The 20,506-nt window shown below is 35.2% G+C and overlaps 1 protein-coding gene and 1 pseudogene across 1 annotated transcript; both read left to right on the forward strand.

Moving 5' to 3' along the window:
* On the forward strand, nt 4,437-5,409 carry LOC100623024 (olfactory receptor 2T8-like). Its single transcript, XM_003354399.3, is given in 3 exon segments — nt 4,437-4,656; nt 4,659-5,195; nt 5,198-5,409. Coding segments are annotated over 3 exon segments (933 nt in total). The 5' UTR covers nt 4,437-4,472.
* Nucleotides 13,362-18,206, forward strand: LOC100622934 (annotated as a pseudogene).

The raw sequence follows: 20,506 nt of genomic DNA on the forward strand, positions 1-20,506 counted from the left end.
TGATGTACTGCTTGTACTTAACTAGGTGACTGAGGTTTTGCACAGGAAATAATATAGCTTTCTTTTAAATATAGATATCACTCAGGTGGTCAATTATGTTCTAAATCAGAATATTGACACTCTGATAAGAATCAACATCCTAGGATGTGCTCCCTTTCTAAAATGAAAACCAAGACAATCAAAATAATAATTATTATAGCTTACTTGGATTAAGCAATTACAGTATATCATGCTTTTACAGAGGCACGTTTTCAACTAACTATGCCATGATAAAGGTATGTATATAGTTTTACAGCTGATCCTATGTTTACTCTTAGACAAGGTCAGAGGAGTACTAAAATGGAGCCAAAGAAACATGCTTTTCCTGGACTGTGAAAATGTAAAGTAAAATAATAATAAAATCATGAAAAATATCCCAGATACAATAAAATTGAAAAGTTATTTGTATAAGAAAATATAATCTGGTATAACAGTCCTTGGCTATTATTTACATACAAAATTTTAAAATATAGATGCAAACTAATTGAAACTTACAACATATAGTAATTATCTCAAAAAGTTCAAAAAGGAAAAATAGTAGTTGAATTCTACCTGGGTTTGACAAAATCTGGTCTTTCAACATTCTTTAATCCTTACCAAAGTTTAAGCAACTAAAGCAAGAATCAGATTAGACCCCTCCTTAGTGTATTTTTAAATCATCATCTCTTTCCAAACATTTATATACATAGGTTTTTTTTGATAAATAATTCTCTCATTTTAATGAATCATTGCATTCTGAAATGCCGTATTTTGAAGTGTTAAGAATCTGTAAAATCCTTGAAAATTAAATATCTCTGACATCCAAAGATTCATGCTAATGCAGGTCTGACATCTTAGTAGCATAGTAATTTTAGAACAAGATGGCAAAAGGCCACACCCCTTAATACGTCACTTCAGACATTGATGTGACAAGCTTGAGGCTGCAAGACCAGAAGAGCCTTCTTCCACTCAAAGAGGCATATTAGGAGGATGTCCTATAGAGTGGATGCACATGCAAGTTACTGGGGTTCATCATCTTATGTAAGTTGTACTAATTTTTAATATTTATTAGTTTTGCTTATGGTGTTTGAACTCTAGAAAGTCCATATTTATACCATTTTCTCTGTATTTTCCTCCAAGTATTATCCATTTGACTATCTATTCTGCAATCTGAAGGATTTAAATAAAAGTTGGCTGACCAAGTCATCAGGTTAAAACACCTGTAATAACTTGCCAATTCTGTCAAATAAGTGATTTGTCTCTTCTTATTTTATTTTTTATAGAATAGATTGATTAATCATCTTAGTATTTTGGGGGGAAATTTATAGTTTTCATTTTGAGGGTGAAAAGGATCAGAAAAATATAGAAAGAAAAATTGTAGTTAGTTATAAATAGTCTATGACTACTCTATAAAAAAAATGAGGGATTATATTTACACCTTCTGGTAGCATTGCATAAGAGATGAGTTTGTAATTTAAAGTAAAAATATCACAATTTTAGCATCATCCTAAGTGAACAACTATAGAGACAGAAGAAAAGATAGAAGATGTCTAGTGTTCTGAAACCGTAGCAAAGAAAGAAGAAAATATTCATTTTTACTGTATTCCTACTCCTATTCTAATAAGTTAGAAGTAAGCTTTTACACTTCCACCTAATGTTACTTTCATTATTTTACTTACAAGATGAGTTAATTCCTCTTTTAAAATTTCACCACACTTTGTATACATAATAAATTGTGTTTGAAATTTTCCCTCAGAATCCTCTTTGCGTAAGTTTCCAAACATTCTAAATAGTGACAAACTGTCTCACTGAAGCAATGTGAAAAGATAGGAATTGTAATCAAATCAATAGCAAAATGCTGTCATATTTTAGGAAAATAAAATTTCCCACTCATTTTATTTAATTGACATATTTAGCTACTATTTCCATTAAATAATCTAAACATTATTGGAATGCTGACTAGTCATTTATATTCATGATAAACTGCTTGTTTTTTATATATTTATTTTCACCTAAAAATAAAGTGCATATTTATGTCACTTACATCTGTTGAAAAGTTAGGAGCTAATGATTTAATATATAAAATACTTAAACACAAGTATAAATTTCATGTTAAGAATATTTTTGTAAACTGAAAATTTATGTAAGTTATAATTATTATCTAAAAACATAAACCTCTCTTACATGGTATAAGCAAAAATTCAGCTATGTATATTTTTCAACAAAATTAAAAATAATCACTACATGTTAATAACAGCAACAAAAAACCCATTAAATTGATAAATACACAAATGGGGTAGAACCAACACAAAAGCCCATAAATGGAATTAGTAAGTAAAATGTAGTCCATGCATACAAAAGTACATTGGTCATCCTTAAAATGGAAAGAAATTCTGACATATGTTACAATATGGATAACTTAGATGATATTATAAGTGAAATAAACTAATGAAAAAGCAAAAAAAAAAAAAATGCTGTATGTTTTCACTTATCTAATGTCCCTAGAGTATTCAATTTTATGGAGACAAAAAGTAGAACAGTGATTGCCAGAGACTGAGAAAAAGGGGTAGTGAGGAATTATTGTTTAATGGGTTATTGTTTCAGTCAGAGAAGATGAAGTCTAGGGAATAATATTAGTGAAGGATTCACAACAATATGAAAATATTTAATGACACTGCATTAACAGCACATTTAAATTAAGAAATTACACAACACCAAATAGTTACTAAATTACTTATTGATTTCTAAACAAGTTTAAAGTTCTATCAGTCTTCAGTAATCAAAAGAGATGAAAGTAACGGAATATAAGGGCTGAAGTCAAAGAATAAGAGGATTTCAGATCCTTCAGAAGAGTGATGCTGAGGACTCTGATTAGGAATTACATATAGTTACCAGTGGTTCAGAATGCATACTATAGGTATGAGGATGTGCAGAACACCACAATTTGGCAAATCTGAAATACATCTGACAAGAAGGAAGTGTATTTCCATGACATCTAACTTTAAAACATTCAGCTAAACCTTACAAGTAGAATGTTGTCAGAATAATGATGAAGCCCAAGCAGTGGAATTAAGGATAGAGTGAGCCTTTTTCAAAGACTTTTTCCTTCTTAATTGGCAGTCTAGTGGGAGAAGGATATAAGTGGTGGGAAAGGGAGTGACCATTGAAGAGGTGGACTCTTTCTGCCATGTAACTTCATTGAATCATACCATACCTTTGAGACTGAATGAATAACTTTATCTCTGCATCTATGGTTGTATTTATTCAACAAGCTAGAAAAGTTTTGACTCCAGGATATCAGAGGTGAAAATGTCTCTAGGGACTTAGAACCTCTTGGAACTAAAGAGACTTTTTTATCTCTATGGTTGGGTGAAGAAGCAAGGAGTTTTATTTTTTTTCTTCTTTACCCAGTAAAGGTTGTACTTCTGTTACTTTGCAGGAAAACCTTCCCTCTGCACAAAATGTCTTTTAAGGTTAATGAAAGTTTGCATCATAATGTTAAATTAGGGGAGGATATTCTAAGGTCATTTTTTTTTTTTTTTTTGTCTTTTTGCTATTTCTTGGGCCGCTCCCGCAGCATATGGAGGTTCCCAGGCTAGCGGTCCAATCGGAGGTGTAGCCACCGACCTATGCCAGAGCCACAGCAACACGGGATCCGAGCCGTGTCTGCAACCTACACCACAGCTCACGGCAGCGCCAGATCCTTAACCCACTGAGCAAAGAGAGGGATCGAACCGCAACCTCATGGTTCCTAGTCAGATTCGTTAACCACTGCACCACGACAGGAACTCCAGTCATTTTTATTTTCAATGTATACCTTGGCAGGTTTAAATGAAATTCATTAACAATTTCAAAGTAAGTTATGTTTATACCAGCAGCCTCAATACTTCCAGCTCCTAGGCTTAAGAAAATAAGTCCTCTTGAAGTTCCCCTTGTAGTGCAGCAGGTTAAGGATCCAGCATTGTCACTGATTGCTTGGGTTGCTGCTATGGTGCTAGTTTGGTCACTGGCCTGGAAATGTCCACATGTCTCATGTGGTGAGGGAGAAAGAATGTTCTCGTCATGGCTCAGTGGTTAACGAATCCGACTAGGAACCATGATGTTGCAGGTTTGATCCCTGGCCTTGCTCAGTGGGTTAAGGATCCAGTGTTGCCATGAGCTGTGGTGTACGTTACAGACTCGACTTGGATCCCGCATTGGAGTGGCTTTGGTGTAGGCCAGCGGCTACAGCTCAGATTAGACCCCTAGCCTGGGAATCTCAATATGCCATGAGAGTGGCCTAAGAAATAGCAAAAAACTAAAATAAAATAATAGTAATGATAATAATCCCTCCCTGGATTAATGCATGTCAGCAAATTTCTCCAATTTTAAGAGGTTTTAATAAATTTTGGTATGTTGTATATGTGTAATCCTCATCAATTTCTCCATTTGCAGTGTCACTCTTGTTTGAAATCATGGAAAACTGGAATCTCACTTCGGATTTCATTCTCCTAGGACTCCTTAACCACACAGGACCACATCTATTTCTCTTCATGATGGTTCTCACAATTGCCTTCTCCTCCTTAGTGGGCAATGCCCTCATGCTTCTCCTGATTCTCCTGGACCCCCAACTCCACAGGCCCATGTACTTCCTACTGAGCCACTCTCCCTCATGGACATGATGCTGGTTTCCACAGTTGTGCCCAAAATTGCTGCTGACTACTTGACTGGCAGGAATTCCATCTCCCCTGCTGGCTGTGGGTTGCAGATCTTTTTCTTCCTCACTTTGGGAGGGGGTGAGTGCTTCCTCCTAGCAGCCATGTCCTATGACCGCTATGTCGCTATTTGCCACCCACTGAGATACCCAGTCCTCATGAGCTGGCAAATATGCCTGAGAATGATTTTGGGGTCTTGGTTCCTGGGTGCAGCTGATGGACTCATGCAGTCTGCTGCTACCCTGACCTTTTCATATTGCAGTTCACATGAGATCGATCATTTCTTTTGTGAAGCCCCATCTCTGGTGCGTTTGGCTTGTGCTGACACGTCTCTCTTTGAGTCTGTCATGTACATATGCTGTGTGTTAATGCTCCTGGTCCCCATCTCCCTCATCCTGATTTCCTATAGTCTCATCCTTGCTACAGTTCTCCAGATGCGCTCTAATGAAGCCCGCAAAAAGGCTTTTGCCACCTGCTCCTCTCATCATCTGTGGTGGGACTCTTTTTTGGAGCAGCCATATTTACCTACATGAGACCCAAATCCTACAGATCAGCAAACCATGATAAAATTGTGTCAGCATTCTATACGATCTTCACCCCAGTGCTGAACCCCCTCATCTACAGTCTGAGGAACAGTGAGGTCAAGGGAGCTCTGAAAAAATGTATTGATCAGTGTGTTGCTTTAAATCATGATTAAGATTACATTTATTTTCCTGAAAGTTCAAAGCTATACAGAGTTACAAAGTATTTACGCAAGATTTCCTTGAAGGAGGTTATGTACACATTATATCTCTGTCTCTTATTTCTATTTTACTTTGGAATACATATGGATCTCCATACGTTGGGATTATTTATTAAGCAGCCATTAATAAATCAAACTGTGGATCGGTAAAAATTTGTTTATTCACAAATTCTTGTTAAAATGTTTATGCACCTTACCTCACAATAAATAGTTGTTCAAAGAATGAACAAAGTAGTGAAATAATGTTGAAGTTTCCTGATTTTTAAATTTGAATTAAAATTTATAAACACTAGAATACTCAGATGTGAAGGCTGCCTTTCAACCAGTTGCAATGTACATGAACTTGTAAGTTATACCTACTAACAAGAGACAAAACTTTTGCCAGACTAGAAATGCCCCTCATTCATTTTTCCAGTAAAATACCTCAACCTAGAGACAACCACTGTTCTGATTTAGATATCTCTTCAATAATTTAACTTATTCTTTCAATTCATTGAAAACATACAGCAGGTAATTTTTTATATGTCTTCTTTCTCTCAACATAATATATATATATATATTTTTTTTTAACTTTACATTTATCAGTAGTTTGTTTTTCTCATTGCTAAATAGAACTTCCTTGTCAGTATACATCACCATTTATTTGTGCACTGATTTGTTGATAGACATCTGGGGCTATTTTCAGTCTGGAACTGTTATGACTAAAGCTGATATTTTTGTGTCTGTGATCATGTTTTTAGTTCTTTTGGCAGATACAAGAATAACTTTTTGGTAATCTCTGGTACCTGATTTTCAGTTCCCACCAGCAGAGTGCATGAGTAGTGCAGAGTGCATGAATAGTGCAGAGTGCATGAGTAGTGCAGAGTGCATGAGTGCAATTGCTCCAAATTGGCCACGAACAAAACCTTTTTTTTTTTTTTCCATTTTATCTGTTCTATTTACTGTAGTAACTCATTTGGATTTAATTTGCCTTTTCCTGATACATACTGATGATACAAATTTTGCATTAGCTTATTGCCTATTTGTGTGGTCTTCCTTTGTAACTTACTCATGCAGACTTTGATAAAAGCAAAAAGAAAAAGTTTAGATGCTTTTAAAGTGAACACAATTTGACCGCTTACTGATAGACATGATGCTTATTGATAGGCACATGATGTTCATAGAAATATTTGGAATTTTTAAATAAAATTGTATCATGTTATTTGTTAATATTTTATGTTTTCTAAAATCTATATTTCCATTCAATTCTTGAAGATTATTTTCATTGATCTGGATATGTATATAATGAATCTCTTCAACCTCCTCCATTGGACTTGAAATTGTAAGCCTGTTTGTTTTAATTATGAATTGTAACTAAATATTTCAATTACACTGGTGAAATTTTGTCATTGTTAATCTGAAATTTTTTTTCTAGTATGTACTCATCACCTAAAGAAGGAAGATAAAAAATCTATGGTTTGGCCCTGCAAAATATTGTGCACAAAAAATAATTAATAATTAATGGTCAACCGGAGAAAGAAATGGAAAATTTTATTTGAGCCAGTCTGAGTGTTATAACCTCTCAGAGAACTCTGAGAACTGATCCTATGAGGTAAAGTTGGACATTAGTATATATGTGATTTTGATGAAGATATACATGCAGTCAAGCAAACATCATGTTAGAATTTGCTGCTTTTGCAAGGGACAGACCTCTTAGATAATGGTTTAAGTGCTTTTCTCAGTTCGAGAAGATGAAAGAAACTGAGTTCACAAAATTTTCTCCTGGAAAACAAACAAACAAACAAATCAAACAAACAATTAAACAAAAAAACCTAGCTCTTTGAGGGCCACCTATGAGTTTTCCTGGGCACAAAGTTCCACATCCTGATCTTCACCCAGAAATCCTTTGAGGGGATGTGGTCAGCAATAGCAGTGATAAATGACTTGATTCTTATATAGCTGGATATTGAGAAGCATTCTTTAGTTTATAATTCCCTCCCTTTTGGTATTACTTTGGTCAAGGTTTGGGAAGCATTTTATGATCAGTTTGTCTCAAGGTGATAGGAATGCTCCTTCCCAGGTCAGGGAAGGATTTCATTGATAAGCCATTCAATGTACTATTATTGGGCTATGACCTTTTAACTGTAGCCAAAACCTTCTGAACTGCCTATCCTACTAGTTTGTTATGATCCAGGAAATAAATGATTCACCCTTGCTGTGTCTTACCTTATCTGAAATTGTCTAGTACAATCATTGATATTAGACAACTTTATCTTTGGTCACGTGTTTTAAGTTCCTAGTCATCATTATTATTCTCAGAGGCTCAGTTACACATCTGGTAATACAATAACCAATAATGTTGCAAAATAGTAGAATTCAAGTAACATAGCTAGTAATAACAATAAGTTCATAAGTATTAAACTAAGAAATTTCCATTAGATGCTGCTTAGTATCTCCCCAGGTCATCTCTTCCAATCTGTTTTGAATCATCCACCATCTTTAAGGGTAATAATATTTTGGAATCCTATATAAAGTTTACCAAAAATATCTACATTTACAGGGTAAATAGTGTCTCATCCTGAATCCTTACAAGATTGGGAAAGGAATGTTATCTTCTAAGGAGTTACATAGCTGACATCAGAAGAAGAAGGAAAAAAAAGCTCTTTATATTTGAGCAGGTATTTTTTTGAGAAGATCTGATTTATGTGTAATACAGATGCAATAATACACATGGGAGGGATGGGTGGAGATCCAAAAGGCCAGAGAAAAATGTTATGCTCAAGATTTTTCTTGAATTGTCATGAAATATGAATTTTATTTTATCAGTATATTCCTTATTTTCTCCTGCTAAGTATGTACCTACAATTTCAGCCAAGAAACTTGGCAAATTTAAAGAGACCATTGGTTTTGCAAAGAAAATAGTTACAAATGTGTATTTATTTATATGTACATATTTACAAATAACTCTCCAAAGTGATAAAGTAAATGTAAAGCAATAATTTAAAATAACTCATCCAAAAATATATTTAGAAATTTAATTTATTTTGCCTTTTTTGCTTGATCGTAATCCCATTTTACGCAACTTTTGTTGCTATTGTTGTTTTTGTTCCTTAAAATTGTTGTCCACACTGTTTTCCATATCTCACATGAAAAAAGAAAAGTATGACCTAAAGAAGAGAAAGTCAAGGAATATGGGATAGAACCAGTTTTGCAGTTTCCTGGAGTATTTTGGAAGTGACATCAAGAGATTTAGAATAAAGGCCAGATGATGAATTTATCTTAAACCTGAATACAGTGTTTTAAAGTCTCTAATGAAATTCAATCATTTTATTGTATTTTAAACCTTGTTTGTTCCCCTAAACTCAGTTATACTTTGATTAAAGGGTGACTTCATTAAATATTTTGTTCCCAGAGTTCCTTTAAGGTACATTAAGTAGATTAAGTATAAATCTTCACCGAAATGTAGTAAATTTAACATCATTAAATAACATTAATAACATCAATAAACACAGCATAAATATAACATATTTCATTCTTGGATTATTTTGTCATTGCATTTGGCTTACCATTTCACTTTCATATTCTTTTTTATTTATTTATTTATTTATTTATTTATTTATTATTTATTTTTTTTTCTTTTTTTTTTGCTATTTCTTGGGCCGCTCCCGCAGCATATGGAGGTTCCCAGGCTAGGGGTCGAATAGGAGCTGTAGCCACTGGCCTACGCCAGAGCCACAGCAACGTGGGATCCGAGCCGCGTCTGCAACCTACACCACAGCTCACGGCAGCACCAGATCCTTAACCCACTGAGCAAGGGCAGGGACCGAACCCACAACCTCATGGTTCCTAGTCAGATTCATTAACCACTGCGCCACGACGGGAACTCGATATTCTTTTTTTAAATCATTATAATCTTTTGAGGAAGGTTCAATGTTAGTTTTATTTTTGAAAAATGGAAATATGTTTATTGGGGAAAAAGTATGGCCCACATTCACAGAGATCTGAACTCAGTTGTTTTTTTTTAAAAATCTTACACTTGAGTGGGATGAACAGGGAGTTTGGCGTTGGTATATGCAAACTATTACACTTAGAATGGATAAGTGATTAGGTCCTGCTACAGCATGAGGAACTATATCACATCTCTTGGGGATAGGACATTATGGAAGATAATATGAGGAAAGGAATGAATATATATGTATGACTGGGTCACTATGCTGTTACAACAGAAGTTGTATTGGCAAATCAACACTTTAATGAAAAAAAGAAAAAGCTTATGCTCAAGAAAGGATTGCTTTTAAAAAATAAGACTGGAAAAACACATCCTACCCCCCACAATACACACATTCTTTACCTTTCATAAGGAACAAGATATTGTCATATTATGTCAGGGTAAAATAGTTAAAGATTGTAGGGAAAAACTAATTTAGAATGTGAGTTCTGAGACAGCACCTTAGGACCTGAAACTTTGGATAATCTGCATAACCTTGAGGATGTTGCTTAACATCTGTGGATCCCATGCAGTTCTCTGATAATTAAATAAAATTGTAATGTGCTAATAAATACAAGATGATTAAAATTGTGTCTGACATTAACAGCTGTGGTGTGGGTTGGATTCCTGCCCTGGGAACTTCCACATTGGCCAAAATAAATAAATAAAATAAAATAAAATAAACACTCAATAAGATTTGACTGTGAAAATAATTGTGCACAAACAAGTATTAGCTGGATGTTTTTAGCTACATTCACTTATATAGTCTATTTGGTGATCATTTTATAGACTCATGCATCTATCAAAAAGGAAAATAAGCAGAATCACTCAGATGAAGCAAGTCCACTGTTTTAAGTTGTGTTCTTCTATTAGGCAATCTGTGGAATAATTAGGTTCAATCTATTGATGCCCAAACATCCAGGAGCAAGTGAGGTACCCAAGCAGCCTGTTCTGAAGCATCTACCTAATGTAAGAGACAGATCATACATAGAAACTTTAACACAGACATTATATTCTCAAGCCCTGAAGAGTGTGAATAAAATACGTTTAGGAAGGAGGGAATGATGGGAAAACACAGTTTACTCCTTTCATGAAATGTTCAATCTTGCTTTGTATAGGCAACACTTGTATAGACTATACCCTTATCCCTGTCACACCTGGACTCTTCTGCTGCATCCAGAAGAAAGTGTGATCTGTCTCAGTGCTCACACTTTTCTCCACATATTCTATTTCTTCATGTTTCTTTTACTTCCTTCTTTGGCTCTCCCGTGGGGACACACTTTCCCATGTCACCTTATCAAAGGGTGGTTTTGTCCTCTCCTAGGTGCCACACATGCCTGGACTTCAAGAAGTAGGTGTCCTGTCTGTTTCTCTTTACTTCTCTCAAACCATTTGTCCCCATATCTCTGCAAACCTTTGGCTACATTGAAGAAAATGCCATGGCATCACCCCACGTCTCTCAATTACTCTGAAAGAAGTGATGTTAAGCAGACACCTGAATGGTGTAAGAAAAGGCTGGTTGCCACTGAAGAGAATATTTATTGTAGGCTCTGAGGCACCAGTCAGGCTAATGTGTTAGATGTGAAAAGACTCAGCAAGAATTTCCTGTCTCAGATAGTGTGAAACTGGTAAAGTGGAATGGAGTGAGATATGGGCCCTGGGGAGTCTTCAGGGACCAGGTTAAGAAGAGTGTATAGGGGAGTTCCCTTAGTGGCTCAGCAGTTAACAAACACAACTAGGATCCATGAGCATGTGGGTTCGATCCCTGGCCTCGCTCAGTGTGTTAAAGATCCGGTGTTGATGTGGGCTGTGGTATACAGGTCACAGATGGGCTCGGATCCAGTGCTGCTGTGCCTGTGGTGTAGGATAGCAACTGTAGCTCCAATTCAACCCCTAGCCTGGGAACTTCCATATGCCACAGTTGTGGCCCTAAAAAGCAAAATAAAATAAAAAAAAAAGGAGGTCAGCTATGTTCAATGTGTAGAGAGTAGTAAAATTAAGCAGAAACAGTAATACTCCAGAGGAAACATTGTTTCCTGACAGAGATGTCTAGTTCTGAGCAGGAAGACAAGCAAGGAAGAGAGGCCTAAGGAGAACAAGGAAGACTCCATGTAAAGAAAATTTAACAAAATCTTAGAGAGTAGAAGACTTCAAAGTCCTTAGAAATGTTGAGAGAGTGTTTATGTGGAAGAAAGAATATGGATATGGGCATAAATGCATGAAAGCAAGAAAAACAAGGTTATATATATGTGTATATATATACATATACTTGTACACATGTATACAAATAAGAATATACATGTACATATATATAGAGATATGCATTTATATAGAAGCTTGTGTGTGTGTGTGTGTGTGTGTGTGTATACATATACACACTTGGATAAAGAAGGTACATATTTATGTGTGCATGCATGTACCTTCTTTATCCATTCATCAGTTGATGTACATTAGATTGCTAGCATGTTTCCCTACTGTCAATAGTGCTGCAGTAAACACTGGGGTGCATGTATATTTTGAATGGTGATTTTTCTCCAGATAGATGCCCAGAAGTGGGATTGCTGGATAATACAATTGTTCTCTTTTTAGTTTTTGAGGAACAAACATAGTGCTCTCCAGAGTATTTGTGCCAGTTTATATTCCCACTAACAGTGTAAGAGTGTGCCCTTTTCTCCATACCCTCCCCAGATGTATGTGCGGGGAGTACATTTAAGCACAAACAGTGAAGCTGCAGAACAAATGTGATGTCCTGACAGAGCTGTCTAGTTCTGAGCAAGAAAGAGAAGAAAGGGAAACATGTCTAAAGAGAGCAAGGAAGTTTGTTCACAAGGAAGATTTAACATAAAATTGTAGATAGTGGAAGACTTCCAAGCCCTGAGAAATTGTGGAGAAAACTTTATCTGGAAGAAGACTATCGTATGGTGGGCAAAGATGCAAGAAAGAAAGAAAAGCAATACTATATACAAATAAATACTTTGGTTTCACAGGAAGTAAGAAACCAAAGTATAAAATAGGATAAGATTTTATTTTATTTGTATGCTTATTTAATATATTGTACATGGAATGTAACCAGTGGATTATTTGCATTCTTAAAACTATGTTCTAGGAAAAATAACCTAACCTAGGACAAAAAAAGGGCATTTATGTGGGAAAAAGGTGGAGGCACAGGAGCAACTGAATTATCAGTACAATATATAATACTTTCTATCTCATAAAATAATTTTAATCTTTTTGGATAAAATATACTGGAATAATACTAAATCTGTTACCTCCAAAAATTTATAATTCAATGGGAATGTTAAAGATGATAAATATGATTGCTTTGTCCCCTTTCCAATTTTTTAGAAAAACTTGCTAAGTTATTTCATACTAATACCCCCACATTGTCATGATCAATAGTATATTGCATGTCATCTCACAGATTTCTACTCCCAAATCCCTGAACTTTGTTCCCTGTACATCTAGGAAGAATGCAGAACCAAGCATCATAAAATTCTAACTAGCAGAATGAAGAATCATGTATGATTCTTCAAGGAGAATCATACATGATTCTCCACTGGCTTCAAGGAGAGTTGAGATTAAGTGGGTTGTGCTGACCTCATACAGATCTATTTAATTAAAAGAGAGGAGTATGATCAATAACTTAGAGCCACCTTGGCAATGTACGGTATGCCCCGAGAGGTTTGTACATATACTAGGTAGAAGATGGTGATGAAGATTAGCATCTGGAAGAGGGCAGATGTGAGAAGTCAGGATGATGTTCTGATTTCCAGCTATACATGGTGATATCATTTATTGTTTCAGGGTACTTACTTGGCAGCTCAGTGTTACACATGATGAATTTGACATCACTGTGAGACACTAATCACAAGATTCTCTTAGTTGAAGAGACATTAAGAAGAGCCAGAAGTAGGATCACCCATCAGTAATTCCCTTGGACATGATGCAGAACCTTGGAGTCCAAAGGGCAAGAGGTGTGTAATGAAAACCTCATTGGTTATTATAAAATGAAATTATGAGCAGATCAGCTGACTGATTTCAGAGTAAGAAGCGGTAAGGAGCATTGCTTTACTCTTTCATACATGATTCTAAGTTTGTGTAAGGTTGGAGAAACCAATCCAAAAATTGTTATTCAACATGCTGAGTTTGTTTCTCTTCCAGAGAGACTTCTGGATCAATTTTAGCTCGTAGTGAGTACAGCTGAACTTCTGATTCGCCTCATTGAAATTGATTTCTATTTACTTGGTTACATTCTCTCATATCCCAATATATCTCTGTCTCTCTCCTTCACTTTGTCTCTTTCATATATAATAGCTTAAATGCATATTTTCAATATGAAGTAATAATAATACCTTCATTATAGAAATACTCATGTAATAGTTATAGAAACAAAAATTGTAATAATAGAAAAAAATAGGAATGCCTTTTGTGGTTCAGCAGAAATGAATCTGACCAGTATCCATGAGGATTCAGGTTCTATCCCTGGCCACACTCAGTGTATTAAGGATCCAGAGTTGCTGTGAGCAGTGGTAGGTCGCAGATGCGGCTACAGCTCTGATTAGACCCCTAGCCTGGGAAACACCATATGCCATGGGTGTGGTCCTAAAAAGACAAAAAATAATAATAATGATCATAGTTTGAGTATTTACTATGTTCCATGTGTGTGCATGTGTATTTTTAATGTGCTTTATTATTTCTCATTTAATCTTCAAAAGAACCCTATAAGAGAGAATGCCATTATCATCCCAATTTAATATAAATTCATTTCAGCTACACCTTAATGTCTGATTGGTGTTTTACATTATGATGAGGCATAAAATGAAATATTTTAATGGTTTGTATTTCAATAACACTACTTTCTTATCTTTTCAAAGCATACTTGAGTCAATAGTATAGGTGATATCACTGAACTGATTCCAAGGCTAGGTGATATCACTCATGTATTTTTGTACCCATATTCAGTATCAACTCCTTAAAATGAGTAATGATTTTATTCTATCAAATTTTAGGGCAATTCATTGTGTCACTTCTGTCTCTTCAGTGAAATTCCATTTAGTTTATTGAACTATTAGTAACAACCAGTTATTTTTGAGGCATTTGCACACCAACCAAGTCTGATATTTGAAGTTTTATGATAGAGCTCATAATCACTTTATCAAGAAGTTCATTGATATAATAAGGTTTTTGAAAAGTTCAAAAAATAAAAAAGATGACATTCATATAGTATAAAATAGAAAGGAGAACCTCAGAGTTAATATTGCCCATGAGTTTCAAATAAAACATTTCTCAAAATAAATGTGTTTTAGGAGTTCCCATTGTGGCTCAGCAGTTTATGAACCTGACAAGTATCCATGAGGAGGTGGATTCAATCTCTGGCCTTGCTCAGTGAGTTAATGATACAGCATTGCCGTGAGCTGTGGAGTAGGTCACAGACACGGCTTGGATGCTGTGTTGCTGTGCCTGTGGCATAGGCCAGAAGCTGCAGTTCCTATTCCACCCCTAGCCTGGGAATAACCATATGTTGCAGGTATGGCCCTAAAAAACAAAATAAATTAAAAAAGAAATAATAGAAGTTCCCATCATGGCTCAGCAGTAAATGAACCCAGCTAGCATTCTTGATGAAATGGATTCAATCCCTGGCCTCATTCAGTGGGTTAAGGATCCAGTGTTGCCATGAGCTGTGGTGTAGGTTACAGACAGGGCTCGGATCCCACGTTGCTGTGGCTGTGGGGTAGGCTGGCGGTTGCAGCTCCTATTGGACTTCTAGCCTGGGAAACTCCATATGCCGCAGGTGCAGCCCTAAAATGACAAAAATAAATAAATAAATAAAGTAAATAATACTTTTTAGAAAAATAATGATTTGGTGTTTTTGCATTTTGTTTGCCTTACTGTCAGAACTTTAATGTCAAGACACAAATTAGAAGCATATAAATATTTGTTTAACCTATAAATATGTAGTCTTACCAAGATTAGTGACTATTGCTTCCAGTTAAATCTAAATTTAAGATAATATTCTGTTTGATTCATTTATATAATGACAGATCTGGTAGAAAAAGGAGAAGTATTTTGAATTTAGTTACAGCAAAATTAATGGATATGTAGTGCATCTTGTGAATCTTGATAAATGAAAAATAATAAGGATGATGAGACTGTAGTTTCACTGAGTAAAGAATACAAAGGCTTTCAATTTCCTTTGAGAAAATACTGAGATATGGAGGTGTTTGTAAATAAAAATAACACCTAAAATTATAGGATTCTCTATGATTAGATTCAAAGATCCTTTTGGAAGATACAGAGATGTAAAATATATGTTACATCTGTTTTCTGACACTTAGCATTATTAAAGAAGGAAATGTTGGTGATAAATGGAGAGAAAAGTACTTTATGTTGAGTAAGAGTTGCACAAATACAGATGAGGCCATGTTGTATGTGATGTGTGTTTCTCCACGTTTTAACTTAGGAAGCTCAAAATTCAATCATTCCTCTTTGGATTCAAGAATATATGTCATTCCTGGAGTTCCCGCCATGGCTCAGTGGTTAACAAATCCACTAGGAACCATGAGATTGCAGGTTTGATCCCTGGCCTCGCTCAGTGGGTTAAGGATCCAGCGTTGTTGTGAGCTGTGGTGTAGGTCCCAGACGTGGCTCAGATCCCAAGTTGTTGTGGCTCTGGCATAGGCCAGCGGCTACAGCTCCGATTAGACCCCTAGCCTGGGAACCTACATATGCCACTGGCGCGGCCCTAAAAAGAAGGGAAAAAAAAAATATATATATATATATATATATATGTATATATATATATATATTGTTCTTGGATGTCACTGAAGGCATTTTGTCCATAATTCCAGTGTCATGGCAGGATGCTCCAGATGCCTGATTGACTGATTAGGCAAAGAGTTATAAAAGACAGAAGTCAAAACTTTAAGTGCCCATAGACACGGGGAGAATGTGTTAGAAATAAGATGATGAACAAGTTAGAGAATGTATTATGGACTGATGGACTTCTTCCAATACCTGAAGACAAAATAAAAGATAATCTAGTGGAGACAACAAAACTCTAAAAATGTAAGTAGAATTGATGCATCATTGGAAACATTTGCTATCAAAGGTCATACAAACATAAAGCAATAATTTCTTTAATAAGCATTTGAGAACCTATGATGGCCCAGGGATTCAGTGTGAATAAACATTATCCATATTTATTCATACTAAATGGAAGTATTAAATTTTGAATTAAGACAACAATATAAAAGTACATCTTTAATGGAAAAAGCAAAATCAGAAGGACAATATTATTCCAGACATAAAAATTCAACAACTCTGTATGCAATTATACTGAATTTGAGTTGTCAATAATCATTGATTTTAAAGACCCATTTATGACCAGTATATGAGAGGCACCACTGCTGGAAGTCTGAATCAATATGTACCTCAAATTTTACTGAATTGTAGTCAAAACAGACAGGGACCAATTTCACATTCAAATATCCTGCAAGCCAATTCGTGGGCTGATTTTTTTTAATTTGAAAAACTACAGCAAAAGAGTTCTAATATTCCAGGAAATTAAATATAGAATTGAAGTGTTTGTTTTTTATAATGATATAAAATTGTTGATTCAACAGATAAATGTCCCTATTATAAAACATAACCTTTGCCAAAAGATGGCTGAAAGTCCTTTAGTTTTAATTACAAGATATATGCCACTAACACTCATTTTAGTATGCAGCTAAATGTAAAGGAGATTGAGATTTACATTACTTTTCTTTCTGTTTCTCACATAATTGATTATTTATTTATATTATATATTTATAGGTAACAAAAGGAATTCATAGTGGGACATGAGAATTACTCTTTCAGCAATAACTTCATTCTTTTGGGACTCTTCTTCCCAAACAAGTCTGATTTTCTTCTCTTTTATAGTCATAATTTTTATTATGACTGTAACAGAAAATGCCATCATGATTCTCCTTATCCACAGGGAATCACGACTCCATACTCCAATGTATTTTCTGCTCAGCCATCTCTCTTTCATGGATATCTTGCATATCTCCAACATTGTTCCCAAAATGATCACTGACTTTCTCTCAGGCAACAGGGCTATTTCATTTGCAGGTTGTGGCTTCCAAATATTTCTCTCCCTCACCCTCTCGGGTGGTGAGTGCCTTCTCCTGGCAGCAATGTCCTATGATCGCTATGTAGCCATCTGTCACCCACTGCGCTACCCCATTCTTATGAATGACTATGTCAGCATCCTCATGGCTGGAGGGTCCTGGCTTATTGGGACAGTCAATTCCATTGCTCACACAGCTTACACACTGCATTTACCCTTCTGTGGCTCAAGAGCCGTTGACAACTTTTTCTGTGAATTCCCAGCCATGTTGGTGTTGTCCTGTGTGGACACAACACACTACGAACGAGGAGTTTATGTTTAAGCGGCATCATTTTCTTGCTTGTCCCTTTCTCCCTCATCTTTGCCTCTTATGTCTAAATTCTCCTTACTGTCCTCCAAATGAAATCATCAGAAGCATGGAAAAAGTCATTTTCTACCTGTTTCTTCCACATGATTGTGGTCATAATGTACTATGGGCCATTTATTTTCACATATGTGAGGCCTAAAAAGTACCACATTCCAGGCCAAGATAAGTTCCTGGCAATATTCTACACCATCCTCACACCCTCTTTCAACCCAATTATCTACAGCTTTAGAAATAAAGATGTTCTAGAAGCACTGAAAAATATGATCAAAAGTAATTTTCTCCATAAAAATAATAGAAAAAGTGCTTGAAAAACACATTCTCTATTTTTGTATTTGTATAGAGAGAGGATGTTATTCATATCTCTTGAGAGAAAATAAACAATTGTATCTTTTCAAATGAGGAAAGAAGTAGATATTTTCAAAATTCTGATAATAATAAAATCATCACAGATATTTGTTTTATAAGTATGTATATCTAAAAATATAGCATTCACTCTATTGTACAACCAATGACATCACCAAAGTCACTAACAGAAAATCAAAGATAAAGCTTTCAATTTTCTCCCACTAAAATATTGTTAGAATTTGTAAAAATTATCTTTTTTCTTTTCTTTACTTTTAGGGCTGCACCTGTGGCATATGGAAATTCCCAGATTAAAAGTTGAATCGGAACTACAGCTACCTGCCTGTGCCACAGTCATAGCAACAAGGGGTCTGAGCCACATTTGCAACTACACCAAAGTTCACTGGCAATGCAAGATCCTTAACCCACTGAGCAGGGCCAGGGATCAAATATGCATCCTCATGGATACTGTCAGGTTCATAAGCCCCTTAGCCACAATAGGAAATCCCCCCAAAATTTATCATATTATAAATATGATAAATACATAAATAAATATATAGGGAGAGAAAGAGAGATCCACATAACTTCTGTATTTTTATGAAAAGGTAAGATTATATTTCAATTACAATGGTATCAAAAAATTGTAAAAATTCATAGGCAACATAGGTGAAGTTGCTCAAAGGCACAAATGTCTTGTTATGAGATGTATAAGTACTAGGGATATAATGAATAGCATGGTGATTATAGTCAAAAATGATATAGTGGATATTTGAAAGTTGCTAAAAGAGTCGATTTCTTAAATTCTCATCACAAGAAAAAAATTGTAATTGTTGGTGATGGATTCAACTAAATTTATTGTGATAATGTTTTTGTAATATATACATATATCAAAACAACATGTTCTACACCTAAATGTAATTAATGTTATATGTCAAATATACCTCAATGCAACAGGAAGATAATTAATTATTATTGCCTTTTTGTCTTTTCTAGGGCCGCACTCATCGCACTCATGGCTAGGGGTCGAATTGGAGCTGTGGCCAGCCTATGACAGAGCCACAGCAACGTGGGATCCAAGCTGTGTCTGCGACCTACACCACAGCTCACGGCAACACTGGATACTTAACCCACTGAGCAAGGCCAGGGATCTAACCCACAAACTCATTGTTCCCAGTTAGATTCATTAACCACTGAGCCATGATGGGAACTCCTTAAATGTATTATTACTATTAAATGAATAAATTGTATTTAGTACATATCATTTGTATTATATTATTAAATATTATTTATGATATTATATTCATTTAATATTATTTAGTTAATATTATTATAGGAATAATGTTTGTTAAAATTTTAATAAATTGCATTTAATTTCTATTAACACAGCCCATAAATATAGAAATTATTTAAATTTGAAATTCATGAGCCATGTTTTCTTACACAGTGAAAGCAGTAATACTGCACATAAGAATGCACACACATTAAACCCAAGTTTGTCATAGTCAGCATTGCTGGAACTTTCTTTGTTGTGATGTCAAGGCAGAGGGCTGCATCTCTGCATGTAAGAAATGATGTAGAAAGAGTCCAGTATCAGTCTTGTGGGCAAAACCAATTTCTGTTCCTGCCCTCTCCTCAGCTCAACTGAGGAGGAATTTTGGGAAATAAAATGTTAGAATTACATAAAAATCACAAACCAGTATATCCATATACATCACTCTACCCACTCCTGAAAATATCATAAAATTCATTTGAAAAAAATAAATACCTAATAAATATGACCAAGGAGGTTAAAATTTATATGCAGAGAACTATAAAACATTACTCAAGGAAATTAAAGAGGATTCAAATAAATGGAAAGATATTATATGCTCCTGAATTGGAAGAATCAATATTGTTCAAATGGCCATACTACCCAAAGAAATCTCTAGATGCAATGCAATCCCTATGAAATTACCCAGAGTATTTTTCACAGAACTAGTACAAATAATCCAAAAATTTATATTTAACCATAAAAGAACCAGAATTGCCTAAGTGAACCTGGGGGTGGGGGGAATCAGGAACTGTAACTTCAGAAAATATTACAAAGCTGTGGTAATTAAGATGTGTGGTACAAATTCAAAAATAGACACATAGGCCAATGGAACAGAATAGAGGACCCAGAAATAAACCCAGACACCTATGGTCAATTAATCTTCAACAAAGGAGGCAGGAATATAAAAGACAGTCTCTCCAGCAAGTGGTGCTGGGAAAACTGGATAGCTGTATG

The sequence above is a fragment of the Sus scrofa genome, chromosome 2, assembly GCF_000003025.6.
Source record: "Sus scrofa isolate TJ Tabasco breed Duroc chromosome 2, Sscrofa11.1, whole genome shotgun sequence".
In the NCBI taxonomy this organism is placed as follows: domain Eukaryota; kingdom Metazoa; phylum Chordata; class Mammalia; order Artiodactyla; family Suidae; genus Sus; species Sus scrofa.